General features: G+C 44.1%; 1 protein-coding gene across 4 annotated transcripts; it reads left to right on the plus strand.

Moving 5' to 3' along the window:
* The first annotated feature begins 1 nt into the window (after window position 1).
* On the plus strand, window positions 2–13,843 carry gtpbp1l (GTP binding protein 1, like). Of its 4 annotated transcripts, none has more exons than XM_090195550.1 (15): window positions 2–253; window positions 474–666; window positions 1,527–1,638; window positions 2,338–2,518; window positions 2,677–2,860; window positions 3,064–3,228; window positions 3,323–3,446; window positions 3,624–3,738; window positions 5,443–5,587; window positions 5,681–5,863; window positions 6,188–6,323; window positions 6,519–6,697; window positions 6,940–7,065; window positions 10,696–10,746; window positions 11,052–13,843. In XM_090195550.1, the coding sequence occupies exons 2-15, from the start codon at window positions 484–486 to the stop codon at window positions 11,178–11,180; spliced, it is 2,013 nt and encodes a 670-aa protein (XP_090051676.1). In that variant the 5' UTR covers window positions 2–253; window positions 474–483; the 3' UTR covers window positions 11,181–13,843. The 4 variants fall into 4 exon arrangements, with proteins under 4 accessions (XP_090051676.1, XP_090051678.1, XP_090051679.1 ...); XM_090195551.1 differs by having other exon boundaries at window positions 252–336; XM_090195552.1 differs by lacking the exon at window positions 10,696–10,746.
* The last annotated feature ends 753 nt before the right edge of the window (window positions 13,844–14,596 follow it).

Here is a 14,596-nt window from a genome sequence, read left to right on the forward strand (position 1 = left end):
TGCTGTAAGGCGTTTCTATAATCGTGCACACACTATATTACGTGTGCCTATGACACATTGAAAGAGAGTCAAAACTCTTAAGAGAAAAATGTATTGATTTTCTGTTTCAGTGAAATAATTCCATTCTGTGTTGAACACCTGTCAACGTTCAAGAACGGAGGGTAGCCAATCCTGTTTCTGTATTTAACATAGGGGCGGGCCACACTCATATAGGCTACCTAAAGCAAACCTTCTATGTACACTGCTACTTCTGGTATGTTGAATTTATATGTTTACTTAACATTACTAATACAACATGAATTGCTACGTAAGGAACGTTTTAGCCTAATTTAAACCGTAAGCAGTTGCTGTACACAATTGTTGCATGCATTGCATCATAATATGTTGGTGTCAGTAGCAAGCTTGATTTGTGAGCTAATGTTAGCTTAGAAATGTTATGCTAGCAGTTTGCAATTGAATTACTTTTTCTGAAGGTTTGGGGAGATGGCGTCGTTGGCAGCAATAGAGCCAGGGCTAAGCCCGGGGACATTACCGAAAGAGGAATCAGTAGTACCAGTTTCTATATTCGCACCGGACTGTGGGGATGACCTTTCAGGGACAGAGTGCTTCGAAGACGGAGAGAATGTTAACGGCGAGTCCGAGGATCATTTAGACTTTACTAGCAAGGTAGGCCCTGCTCTCGACTCAGCTAAAGCTAGCTACATGGCATATGCATGCGTGGATTTCAATTTTATACATCAGCTTTAACAAAAATATGTTGTTTTTTTTTTTAATGAAAATGACAATTTTATAATGACATTTAATATGGTTGAAGTATGACCGGACATGTATATTTTCGAGTGACCAGTACCCACCAGAACATGCAATGGTGAATGAATGACACGTATATAGGTGCCACTCTGTGTAGACACAACAGTTGGCGAAAGAACCAAGGATGATTTGACCAGATCATCCAGTCCTCGGGGGTCTGATTTGGTGTCACACTTTCCTCCACCCCTAGCAAACACAGCTGATTTAAACTAGTTTTATTATAAACTGAAGACCATTATTAGTTGATTATTGGAGTCAGGCGTGTTAGTTTGGGCAAAACTGACACCAATCAGGCCTGAAACCTATATTTATCTTGCAAATATAATTTATTTCAAATAATAAAGTGTGGATTCATAATTGCATGAATCATCATGCATGTGCACATTTACAACCTGGTCAGGCTTGCCAGAAACTAGGCTACGTCATTGTAACGTCAACAAACGACCCAAGCCTAGCTTCTAGCTACTTGCTTCAATATTTGCATGCTGTCTGTCTGGCCGTTCTTACTTTGTTTTGGTAGTGTTATTCTGCCCTGTCCTCTACTGGACATAAACTGTAATGTTATGTTTTTTTATTTACGTTGTAAATTTAGATGTATCACAGAGTCCAGTTTACAATAACATTTTGTTGTAAACACTTATCTAAGTTTCTGTCAATTATCAAACAACCATAACACCAGTGAATGAACCTAAACATATATTTTCTCTCTTTCTTAGCTGACTCTGGTCAGCCCCACAGGAGAACAGTATGACTCGTTACTACGGCAACTCCGAGAGAGGATGGATGAAGGATGTGGGGAGACCATTTATGTGGTGGGAGTGGGCTCAGGTGAGAAGGGATAACCTACTTTCCTACCTTATTTCCGAGCCATATACCTAAACCACACAACAGAACACATGGTGCTCATGTGTAAACATCTCCAATAAACACAGATCAATGGTGACCCCCCTTACAGAACACAGACCTGATGTCCCAGATCAGTTGTGCTTTTTGTCAGTTGTTTAAACACAAACAGATCTGGGACCAGTCAGGCAGGCGATGTACTTGTATCGGTCTGGAGTCCACTGAGCGATGTACTTGTATCGGTCTGGAGTCCACTGAGCGATGTACTTGTATCGGTCTGGAGTCCGCTGAGCGATGTACTTGTATCTTAAACACTTGAATTGGGAACCGAGGCATATCGGTGTATGTAACGTCCTTAGCCAGTTAAGTCTGAGAAACACTAGCTAACTTGTTTATCCTGATTTAACCCTTTAATGGTCAGTTGGCAAAACGACAAGCCTCCACCTTCTCAGCTTCTGCTCCATTGTTCCTTTAATTTGCCCAAACTTTAATGGAACTACTATAGCTACATTACCTGATGTAAACTGGGAATGCAGTCAAGTACCCTGTAATTAAGGCCTTATGTCTTGGTAAAGACACAGCATGGGCGTTCTCAGAGTAATGGGCCGTGTGGTTTGACCCTCTATCTCCTTACATACACCCTCTCTCCTGCTTCACCCCCCCCCCCCCCCGTTTCTTCATCAGACGGAGGTGACTATGGTCTGGACGAGGGGGACATGGAGGCGTCAGTGGCCACGGTTCAATCCCTGTGTGAGCAGATAGAGGCAGACATGATCCTGCTGAGAGAACGTAGCGACGCAGGGGGGAAAGTACGAGACTACCTCATCCGCCGACGGGTCGGAGAGGAGGACTTCCTGGAAGTGAGGTGGGGGGGGGGGGGGGGACAGACATTCGTCAATTTATTATTAGGTCTTCTCAGAGGGAGAAGAAGTTGGTTTGCTTTCAGGATCAGTGTTCTGCAACATTTGGTGTTGCACATAACAGCTCTCTGTCCTTTAACTTCTCTCTCCCCTTCCCATACAGGGTGGCGGTGGTGGGTAACGTGGATGCCGGTAAGAGCACCCTGCTGGGGGTGTTGACCCACGGGGAGCTGGACAACGGCAGGGGGTTCGCCAGGCAGAAGCTCTTCCGACACAAACACGAGATGGAGAGCGGCAGGACCAGCAGTGTGGGGAACGACATCCTGGGCTTTGACCAGGAGGGACATGTAAGATAATGACTTGGGGTTGACTTAGGAGTCTCTAAGGACATTTAAGTTAGATAGGGATGACATAGGCAGGAGACGGAGAGTGACAGGACCAGCAGTATTTAAAACGTAAACAAAGCTGACTTAGAGCCTGGTCCATTTTGACCCTAGCGTGTTGTCCAGCACTCTGATTTAAACCAACCTCTCTCGGTCTCTGCTCCTAGGTGGTGAATAAGCCAGATAATCACGGGGGCAGTCTGGACTGGACTAAGATCTGTGAGAGGTCCTCTAAGGTCATCACCTTCATAGATCTGGCCGGCCATGAGAAGTACCTGAAAACCACTGTGTTTGGAATGACCGGACATCTACCAGACTTCTGTATGCTCATGGTGAGAGACATTTACTGTGTCAGTGACTTTGCTCATCCTCTTTCTCTCGTTCACTCTTCTACATCTCTCTCCTTCCTTTCCTCTCTCTCTCTAGGTGGGCAGTAATGCAGGTATTGTAGGGATGACCAAGGAGCATCTAGGTTTGGCTCTAGCCCTGAATGTACCAGTCTTTGTAGTGGTCACCAAGATAGACATGTGTCCAGCCAACATCCTAGCAGGTGAGAGATGGACTGTGGAACCTGGCCCTGTTCAAATCATTAAAACATGATAATCGTAGTGAAATGTAACTTCTTTTTTTATTTTTATTGGAAAACACCAGTTCCTCCCCGTTAGTCTGTTTGGTTAACAAATGAACACACACAATGTGTGTTAATAATTGTGTGTGTATTTCCCAGAGACACTGCATCTGTTACAGAGGTTACTGAAGTCCCCAGGATGTAGAAAGATCCCCGTACTGGTTCAAAACAAAGATGACGTTATCGTCACTGCATCCAACTTCAGCTCAGAGAGGTAAATAGCACTGAATTAACACAGTTTCCTTGTGGTTTTGGTCCTTCTCCTCATTTCATCTGAACAGTTTGTGTTTAAGATGGCGCCAACAGGCATGGCAGCTCTGCTTCTAGCTCCTAAGCAAATTTGCAGTATTTTTGTTGGGATGTGTGTTATTTCTTACGTTATGGCCCAGAACGTTTTTTGTGTTATTACATACAGCCAGACAACTTTTGGATATCAGAGCGGCGGTAACTCACCAGCGACCCCAAACAGAAATTAGACTTTTCTGAATTGCATCCTTTGTTTGCAACCCCCAAGGCAACTGAATGTATCCCAGAGGCTGCTCCAAAACATCACCAGGCAGAAGAGGTGTTTGGAGTGGACTTCTATATTCCAACACGAGAGTCGTGCACACCATCCACCGATTCCGAGTATATTACTCTCTAATGTTTAGTCCCTGGACAATAAAGTAGATGAGCTCAGGGACTGTATGTTACTCGCTAATGTTCAGTCCCTGGACAATAAAGTAGATGAGCTCAGGGACTGTATGTTACTCGCTAATGTTCAGTCCCTGGACAATAAAGTAGATGAGCTCAGGGACTGTATGTTACTCGCTAATGTTCAGTCCCTGGACAATAAAGTAGATGAGCTCAGGGACTGTATGTTACTCGCTAATGTTCAGTCCCTGGACAATAAAGTAGATGAGCTCAGGGACGGTAACATACCCTGCTTCATGGAATCATGGCTCTCCAGATAGACTGTCCCTGTCCATACAGCCAGCTGGGTTCTCAGCACATCACGCAGATGGGAATAAGGAACTCTCCTAGAAGAAGAAAGGCGGAGGTGTATGTTTCATGAGGAGGAGGTGAGGGCCCTGGCGGAGTGGTCCTAGGGAAATCACCTCAACGTCAACAAAACAAAGGAGCTGATCGTGGTCTTCAGGAGACAGGGAGCACTCCTCCCATCCACATCAACAGGAACGCATTGGAGAAGGTGAAAAGCTGTCCCTGCTCTCTGTCCTCGGTTCCTTAGCATACTCATCACTGCCAATCTGAAATGGTCCACCCGCACAGATAGTGTGGCGAAGGCAGCGTAACAGCACTTCTTCAAACATAGGAAGCTGACGAAATTTGGCTTGTCCCCCTAAGAACCTCACAGCTGCACTGCCCGCAACCGCAGAGCTCTCCATAGGGTGGTGCGGTCTGCCCAACGCGTCACCGGGGAACCACTGCCTGCTCTCAGGACACCTACAGCACCCGATGTCACAGGAAGGCCAAAAAGATCTTCCCTGAACTTAGTCACTGTCACTAGCTGGCTACCACCCGGTTACTCAACCTTATAGGCTGCTGCCCTATACACATAGACATGGAATCACTAGTCATGTTAATGTTTACATGATGTTGTACCCATTTCATATGTTAATATACTGTATTCTAGTCAATGCCACTCTGACATTGCTCATCCTAATATTTATATATTTCTTAATTCCATTATTTTATTTTGAGGTTTGTGTGTAATGTTGTGAATTGTTAGATACTACTGCACTGTTGGCGCTAGGAACACAAGCATTTCGCTTCACCCGCAATAACATCTGCTCATTTTTTTTGTATGTGACCAATAACATTTGAATTGATTTATGGGTAACGTATGTTGTCTTAATCCTCCACTCTTTCCTTTCTCTTCTCCCCCCTCCCTTCTCTCTCTCTGTGTCTCTCCCCCTAGGATGTGTCCAATCTTCCAGGTCTCCAATGTAACAGGAGATAACATGGATCTTCTGAAGATGTTCCTCAACCTACTGTCTTCTAAAACCTCCTATAGAGAAGATGAGCCTGCCGAGTTCCAGATCGATGACACCTACTCAGTACCGGTTAGTACACACCACACACACAACCATCAGCACCACACACACACTAATCATTTAACAAGCTGTGTTGTATTGACGTCTCCTATCTCTCCTCAGGGTGTGGGCACAGTAGTATCCGGCACTACGTTACGTGGATTGATACGACTGAATGACACGCTGCTGCTCGGCCCAGACCCCCTGGGCAGTTTCCTCTCCATCGCTGTCAAATCTATCCACCGCAAGAGGATGCCTGTCAAAGAGGTCCGGGGGGGACAGACCGCTTCCTTCGCGCTCAAAAAGGTGTGTTTTTACGCGTCTGATTGTAAGGCTACAACCACACAGACACACAATAACACAGATGAAGTCGTACATGCATTCATAAATTGTCTGCTTTTGTGTCAAAAGATGAAGTCAGCAACTTTCAAATAAGTTGCAGATGTAAAAAGATGGACCATTTTGTGTTTGTTTTTCTCCAGAAAATTCTCTGTCCATAATCCATTAATGGATGACTCCCATAGGGGAAAAAACATCCTCAATCAGCACATTTCTGACAGTCTGTCCTAATGTTTCTCTCCTCTCCCCCCGGCCCCTTTTTCACCCCTCTCCCTCTTTCTTCTCCTCCAGATCAAGCGTTCCTCCATCAGGAAGGGGATGGTGATGATCTCTCCCAGACTAACACCTCAGGCTACCTGGGAGTTCATGGCTGAGATACTGGTCCTGCACCACCCCACCACCATATCCCCACGATACCAGGCTATGGGTGAGCGGCTTTCAAACGTGTGGGTGTGTTCATGGTTGCTTGTATACTGTGGCGATGCTCAATTTAGCATTAAAGTTTCAGCTATATTCATATTAGGTCTTTGTCTCTCCTACAATCACACAAAAATGGGACACGTCCAGAGTTGCTATGCCACTGGTATGTCAATTGTTATTTTTCTGACTTTCTCTCCCTCAGTGCACTGTGGCAGCATCAGACAGACAGCCACCATTCTGACCATGAACAGAGACTGTCTACGTACCGGGGACAAGGCCTCAGTCCACTTCAGATTCATCAAGACCCCCGAGTACCTCCACACAGACCAGAGACTGGTGTTCAGAGAGGGACGCACCAAGGCTGTGGGCACCATCACCAAGGTATGGGGTTAGAACTAGTTGTAAGGGGTTATGAATGGTCCTAAGTTTATAAAAGGTCATGGAGCATTAAACCCCCTTAGAAACATTTCACAATGTTACAATAACTCACTGTCTCTTCACCAGCTTTGTCGTGTGTGTGTGTGTGTGTGTGTGGTGTCAAGTGTTATGAAGGGCTTATACCTTTTTCTAAAGCGTCCCAGACTACCTCCTAACTAACTCCACCTGTACGTGTGTCTCTCCAGCTGCTCCAGTCAGTCACCAAGGCCCAGCAAGCCAAGATGCAGTCCACTAAGAAGGGCACCACGTCAGCCAATGAGGAGGCAGGATCGGCACCGCGGCCTGAAAGCCCCAACGCAGGACAGCTACCGGTGAGCTACTGGGGTAGGGAGGGGCTTAGACTGAACAACTGGTGAAGGAAGGGACTACCCTGCGTTCATAACCAAGATGGAAGGTGGTATTTACCACATAGGACTGGGAAAAATCCACTTGAACAACCCTCCTACTGGTAATTACTAGTGGGGAAACTCATCTATCATCCCTGAGCTCTGACTTCTCCCACATCCTGACCTCTGTCACCTACTAAGGAAATGACCTATAACAGCATTTTTGTCAGTTAAAGGAAACAACAAAACATTATTTATAAACAGTTTATCTATGAATATGTTTTTTTTAATATGACTTGGTTTACAAGCAAGATTATGGTGGATGCAGCTTGTTGGCCATTAGCCAATCGGCTTTCTCAACAAGTTCAAAGCACGTGAATGCATCCAACTGGTATTCACGACTTCACAACTGGCAATTAACGCCTTCCCACTTGGTTATGAATGCAGCATTAGACATGAAGGAGGAGCTTAGACAGAACACTTGTGTACAGCCACGACACAGGACAGCTACTGCTCAGCTACCTGGAGGCCGAGGCTTAGAAACAACACCTGGAGGAGGGAGGGTCTTGGACAGAGATGTAATGAGTAGAGCTGACACGATTCCCAATTCTACATGACAGACAATCATCTGTTCTACACAAACTATTTCTAACTAAGGGAGGGGGTTAGAGAACATCCTGAAGTAAGAGGTCAAAAAATGACTTGCTAGAAGAGTAGGAGGAAAGTTAAACTCTGCATTGTGTGTTGAGTGACTGAATGGTGTGTGTGTGCAGACCTGCCAACATGCAGCATTCTCTGTCCATGTAAGAGATCTGAGTTAATAGTACACAGAAATGAATGTGGCCTGAATTTTATTTTTTAAATTTGAAATAAAAATACATCCACTGAGTGACTCTAACATCCTGATTCTCGAGCTGCACCACACAGACATGTACGGAGTTTGTGTCAAACAATTGTACGCAAGTATAAACACCATGGGACCACACAGCCGTCATACCGCTCAGGATGGAGAAGTGTTCTGTCTCCTAGAGATAAATGTACTTTGGTGCGAAAAGTGCAAATCAATCCCAGAACAACAGCAAAGGACCTTGTGAAGATGCTGGAGGAAACGGGTACAAAAGTATCGATATCCACAGTAAAATGATTCCTATATTGACATAACCTGAAAGGCAGCTCAGTAAGGAAGAAGCCACTACTCCAAAACCACCATTAAAAAGCCAAACTACGGTTTGCTACGGCACATGGGGACAAAGATCATACTTTTTGGAGAAATGTCCTCTGGTCTGATGAAACAAAAATAGAACTGTTTGGCCATAATGACCATTGTTATGATTGTTGGAAAAAGGGGGAGGCTCGCAAGCCAAAGAACACCATCCAAACCGTGAAGCACGGAAGTGGCAGCATTATGTTGTGAGGGTGCTTTGCTAAAAGATGGCCTGGTGCACTTCAGAAAATAGATGGCATCACGAGGTAGGACAATTATGTGGATACTTGGAAGCAACATCTCAAGACCTCAGTCAGGAAGTTCAAGCTTGGTCGCAAATGGGTCTTCCAAATGTACATTGACCCCAAGCATACTTCCGAAGTTGTCAATGGCTTAAGGACAACAAAGTCAAGGTATTGGAGTGGCCATCACAAAGCCCTGACCTCAACCTATAGAAAATTTGTGGGCAGAACTGAAAAAGCATATGCGAGCAAGGAGGCCTGTTATTCAGTTATTACACCCACACTGCTCGCCCTCGTCAACAAGCGTCTGTGTTACCAAGGGCTAAAATAGAACTTCTTTCTATTTCTGATGCAGATCACGCTTCAAGTCCTGCCTCTCCCATCTCCTCATTGGTTTATAGAAGCAGGTACCCACGTGCCATCTCCTCATTGGTTATACCCACGTGGGTGATTGAAAGACCAAGAAACGCAGGTGTAGAAGCACGGTGGCTAGGAAAAACTCCCTAGAAAGGCCAGAACCTAGGAAGAAACCTAGAGGAACCAGGCTATGAGGGGTGGCCAGTCCTCTTCTGGCTGTGCCGGGTGGAGATTATAACAGAACATGCCAAGATGTTCAAACGTTCATAGATGACCAGCATGGTCAAATAATAATAATCACAGTAGTTGTCGAGGGTGCAGCAAGTCAGCACCTCAGGAGTAAATGTCAGTTGTCTTTTCATAGCCGATCATTAAGAGTCTCTCTACCGCTCCTGCTCTCTCTAGATAGTTGAAAACAGCATGTCTGGGACAGGTAGCACGTCCGGTGAACAGGTCAGGATTCCATAGCTGCAGGCAGAACAATTGAAACTGGAGCAGCAGCACGGCCAGGTGGACTGGGGACAGCAAGGAGTCATCATGCCAGGTAGTCCTGAGGCATGGTCCTAGGGCTCAGGTCCTCCGAGAGAAAGAAAGAGAGCATACTTAAATTCACACAGGACACCCGATAAGACAGGAGAAGTACTCCAGATATAACAAACTGACCCTAGTCCCCCGACACATAAACTACTGCAGCATAAATACTGGCGGCTGAGACGGGAGGGGTCAGGAGACACTGTGGCCCCATCCGATGATACCCCCGGACAAGGCCAGACAGGAAAGATATAACCCCACCCACTTTGCCAAGGCACAGCCCCCACAGACATGCTGAGTGCCATTGTTACCAAGAAGGTTTCAATGATTGCCAGAAGAACTGTTTGCCACAGAGAAGTCTACCCTGATGCCTTGCTGCGTAAGGCTAAATCTGCTAGCTACCAGGCAAATCTGTCTAGGAAATGACTTCCTGAACAGATTTGTTCTCACTCGCTGTTTCCTATCATAGCTTTTCCGTTTTTATTATGGAGAACATGTTTATTTCATGCTCTGCTTCAAACATTTTTCATATCAGTCATTTTTTTTTTATTGTGCATGAGACATTTGTAAATTTTGTACCTAAACAACTTGTTATTTGTTTAATAAAATGACTCCAAGAATAATGGTCCTTTTGTGTTCTTTCTAATCAGATATTGTTAGTGACTTTTACCATGTGTGTAAATGGAATGCTGTCAAGAGTATTCCAAACTTTTTATAGACCTGATGTGGTACAATTCTATACTTGCGATCAGACTCACAAACAGCGGGCGGGGTAACCCCAATTTGGCGCATGCGTATGGTACTCTAAAATATGCTGTGTGCGTATTGTACTCTAAAAGTTGGACAGGTTGGTGTGTGTGTCGTACCAGCAGCTTTCTCTTTTCCAATATGCTGGCTAATCTCTCTTCCGATGCCCCTCCATCTCGTTTCACTCTTTCTTTATCCTGCGCTTTTATGATTGTTCATCACCCGGCCTTTCACAATCCCTCTTTTCAAAAAGTCCTCCCTTTCCTTGACCCTCACACTCGTCTGCCAATATCCCTCTCTGCCGCTCTCAATTTTCATTCCACTTACCGGTACATCTTTTTTCCTCCTCATCCCACTTTCGTTCACTCCTCTCCTCCATTATCGTCGGCCCCATCACTCGTTCCTCTCATCTTTCCTGACCTCCGTCCATTAAACTTGTCTCCCCGTCCCCTCCTTAACACTTTCCCCATCCGTCACTCTTTCCTTCTCCTTCACTCTCTCTCCCTCGTCTGTCTGGTTGTCTGTCTGCGTCAGACAGTGGGGGAGGAGGAGACGCTATGTAAAGACGGCAACAAAGAGAACCAGGTAAACGGAACGAGGGAAGGAAACACCAGTTTGTCCTAAAGAAGTACTGCCATGACTTCCATTTATCCCAACACTAAAGAGTGTTTTCCTGTGCAGCATGAACTTTGACTTCTAAAAGTACTGAAAAGGTTATTTACTTGAATGAAAACATTAAATTGATGTTTAAGCCTGAACTAATGTTGTGTAATAAAAAAAAGAAGAATTTCTCTTTTTTTTAAAGTAAAAAAAAGTTAGAGGTGGTCATAAATTGTGTGCTTGGCTTAACATTTAGTAACACTTGTTCTGTTGTGACTGTTCTCCTCCAGCCCAAGTCAGGAGGTGGAGGCAGGAGGAGAGGGGGTCAGAGACACCGAGGAAAAGCCCTGAACAGCACCGCATCACCAACATCACAACAACACACACCAGCTGTAGCAGGAGTGAGCACCACTGCCTAACCCCCCCCCCCCCCCCCACACACACACACACACACACACACACACACACACACACACCATCTCCTCTCCTTCCTCTCTCGCTACTCTCGTCTACATCCACTCTTCTATATCTCCTCCTCTACATCTTGTTTTGTAATCATTCTTGTTCCAATTAGGGTAGAAGGAATGAATGTAGCAAAGAAAAGGGGGACGAGAAGTGAAACATGCGTTAATCCTAAATGACACAGTTTACCATGTCCATCCCAGTTAGATCACCATTACAGAGTAGTTCTAGAACATCGTTAAATGTCACTATGGCTTCTATGGCGACTAATGACTGAACTGGCTCCTGGAAAATAGCAGAAAGAAGCAGTTGACTCAATCTAACAGACACGGTGTAGTAATAAACAAACAAGGTTTTATTACAGATTCATTATGTAGACAGGAAACAAATGGTGTTCAGGCACTGAGATCTGTTGTCTTAAGGGGTCGTCATCCCGTAATAATGACTGACTCCTGATTCAATCTAACAGGAAATAAATGGTGTCGTTCACAAGGTTTAGATGAAATCTAACAGACCGGACATGGCATCGGAGTCATAAGGTTTAGATTTGTTATTCCATTCGTCATTTATTTAGACAGGAGAGGAATAGTGTACTCCAAGGTCTCCACTCAATCTAATAGAACAGGATAGGTGTAGTTCAGACACAGGATAGTCCTAACTAACCAACCCCAAGGACAATGTTCACTAGGCTCATACACTGCCATCTGACTATACATAAAACAGTGGTTCTGAAACATTTGGATCAGGACTCACTGTAGGTCATGTTTTGTTCTATTTTTGCCCTGGCTGTATTTTAATAGGAAAAACAACTAATTTGGGCCTTGGAAAACCTGGTATACAAAACCTATCATTTAGATGTGTGCCTTTTTAGATATCTGCCCCAAAAAAAGCATTGAGTGGAAACTATGAAAGCTGTGTTTTTAAATAGTGGATTTTGGTCTTGGAGAAATGAAGTGAGCTACATTGTTCAAATGGGTGCAAAGTTCGTTCAAAGTTCTGTCCATCTTTTGCAGTCAGAAATGTTGACGCGTGCTGAAAAACACAGACCGCATATCTGTTCTATAATTAATTTCAATAGATTTGGGAATCGTTGCTCCGCTACCCTTGTAGCGTGTTCTGTGTTGGATTATTTATTTGGCTTTCATAGATGAAAGGGTTTGGAAAATCCAAGAAAGCTAATACGGCTTAAAAGTATTTCAGGAGGATTTAGAAGTTTTCCGTGTTATCCTCCATACCCTCTCAAGGACATTGTTTGAGCCCCAAAACGCAGGCGGAATAGTAGCTTTAAGATTTGTTGTTTTATTCAGTTTCTAGTCATGCACACCTTCTTCTATAAGATTTGTTGGCGGAACTAGGGTTTTTGGGATTGAAGATTTTAGGTTAATCCATTTCCATACTTGATATGATTCAAATTTATTTTTTCTAAGCTTTGATATGGTTTTATCAGGTGGTGTGAGCATTTTTATTTTGGGTTTGGATTGGGACAGGTTTCAGTGGTGGAAGGCTTGGATTGGTTGTTACCACCAGGCAGAAGTTACACTTTAGTACAAATCTAGGATCAGTTTATCCAATGTCGTGGTAATTTCCTCTATTACTAAATGATGAGAGTTACAAACCACACACCAGTCAGAGTTATACTTAAATGTCATATTTTAATAATATGAGCTTCACCATAGCCCTGTGACTCTCAGATCAATTCAGTGTCTATAAATGAATTCTCTGAGTGTCAACATAATGGCAACAGATCTTTTATAGCAAAGATCCACCCCCTAGTCGACATGATAAACCACAGATCATAAGAACTCCACAAAGGGCCTTTTACTTACAAAAAGGAGTATCCCATAGCCAGATAGCATTAGCTATAAATTATCAGTTTGGTCTCTTAGACAAGGTTCTACTTCTCGTTCTTGGTACTTCCTAGTACCAAAACATTACCTCATCCAATGGCATATATCTATTGTCAATTATAGATACTCCCATCTCAAATACACCCCCCTCCTGGACAAGCTCACGGAGGAGAGTGAGCCTCTAGGTCATATACTAGGTCAAGAGAAGGGCAACATCAGAGGGGTAATACAATGGTTCCAGACACTGTCATACTCCTCCCCCCCCCCAATGGGAAAAGGAGGGAGTGATTGGAGATGGTGGAGCCCTTCACATGGTTTAGGAATAGTTAGACACATTCAAAAATGAAGACAATCCTGACCTCTCCCCTCTCTGGGCCCCAAGTGACTATCTCGCATAAGCATATTCTGAAAGTAAATTAAAACATATTCATCAATGTTACCTAACTAATTCTGATTCAGCTACGACACCAATCACAGATGTTATCCTTTAGTATTAGAGAGGGAAACAACTGACCTTAGATCCGGTCTAAAGGTAACCTCATTTTATTTCTTATTCTCTGCTTTTATGATGGATGTTGATCTCAATACATTCAACAACCATTTTATTTTTTTTAGCTAATATTAGTGTATACATTTTCTTTTTGAGTGGACCGAGTGACACATTTTTGTGTCTGCATCTTATGTACAAAAATGAAAGAAAAAGAACGCCCTTTAACTTAACACAGTGGTGCCAGTTTGTTGTAAATCCTTTTAAATAAAGATGTTTCAGAGTATCAACATGTTGTGGTCATATTTTGTCAATACTGGGTGTACCATCTGGCTGCCAGCACTTCTATAAGGGGCCAGTTCACATTTCAGATGCTAGTGCTGATCTAGGATCAGGTCTCCACCTTTCCATGTAATCTTAATGATTGTGCTCTAAAAGGCAAACAGATCGTGGATCAGCACTCTTGCTCTAAGCTTTATGAATACGGGTAGAGGTCTAGGCTGAGGCCTTGGTTTAGAGAGAGCACTGAGGGAGCTGTAAGGTTGAGGGACGAGGCCTACTTTTCCTTTTATAGGTGAAACGAGGACCGAGAAACCACTGACTTCAAGTCGGGAGTTTTGCAGGTGTCGAGGTACACTACATACAGATAGTCAATCACTCAAACACACACACTGTCCACACAAACACACACTTCAGTTGTATTTGAAACAGTGAGAACAAGGGGATGTGGCTTTGATATGATTGAATAAGGAGTTTAATCAGGCCACTGCAGATTTATTGTCTTCACATCAAATGCTTTATGAAGCCAATAATAACCGAACCGGATGCAGACAGAAATGTCCGTCCACGTTTGAGTAAATGGGAGGCCTTCAAATAACGCTGTCACACAGTAAAGTGAGCGGGAGAGGTGGGGTGAGAGAGTACTGAAACGCACAACACGACCTTGAAGCGCCCGCTCGCTGCTACGTTCAACAAATCACTCATCGATCCATGGCTTTGCATTAAAGAGAGATGTTCCATTTCATACTGGAGTGGTGAA

The sequence above is a fragment of the Oncorhynchus mykiss genome, chromosome 13, assembly GCF_057628025.1.
Source record: "Oncorhynchus mykiss isolate SJ-2025 chromosome 13, ASM5762802v1, whole genome shotgun sequence".
NCBI lineage: Eukaryota > Metazoa > Chordata > Actinopteri > Salmoniformes > Salmonidae > Oncorhynchus > Oncorhynchus mykiss.

What these genes read in the sequence shown, in the direction of transcription:
- gtpbp1l (XM_090195550.1), top strand. Translation starts at nt 484, where the DNA reads ATGGCGTCGTTGGCAGCAATAGAGCCAGGGCTAAGCCCGGGGACATTA. An exon ending in GCTTTGACCAGGAGGGACAT is followed by an intron (nt 2,861 to 3,063) that starts GTAAGATAATGA and finishes CTCTGCTCCTAG; the next exon opens with GTGGTGAATAAGCCAGATAA. An exon ending in CTGTGGGCACCATCACCAAG is followed by an intron (nt 6,698 to 6,939) that starts GTATGGGGTTAG and finishes GTGTCTCTCCAG; the next exon opens with CTGCTCCAGTCAGTCACCAA.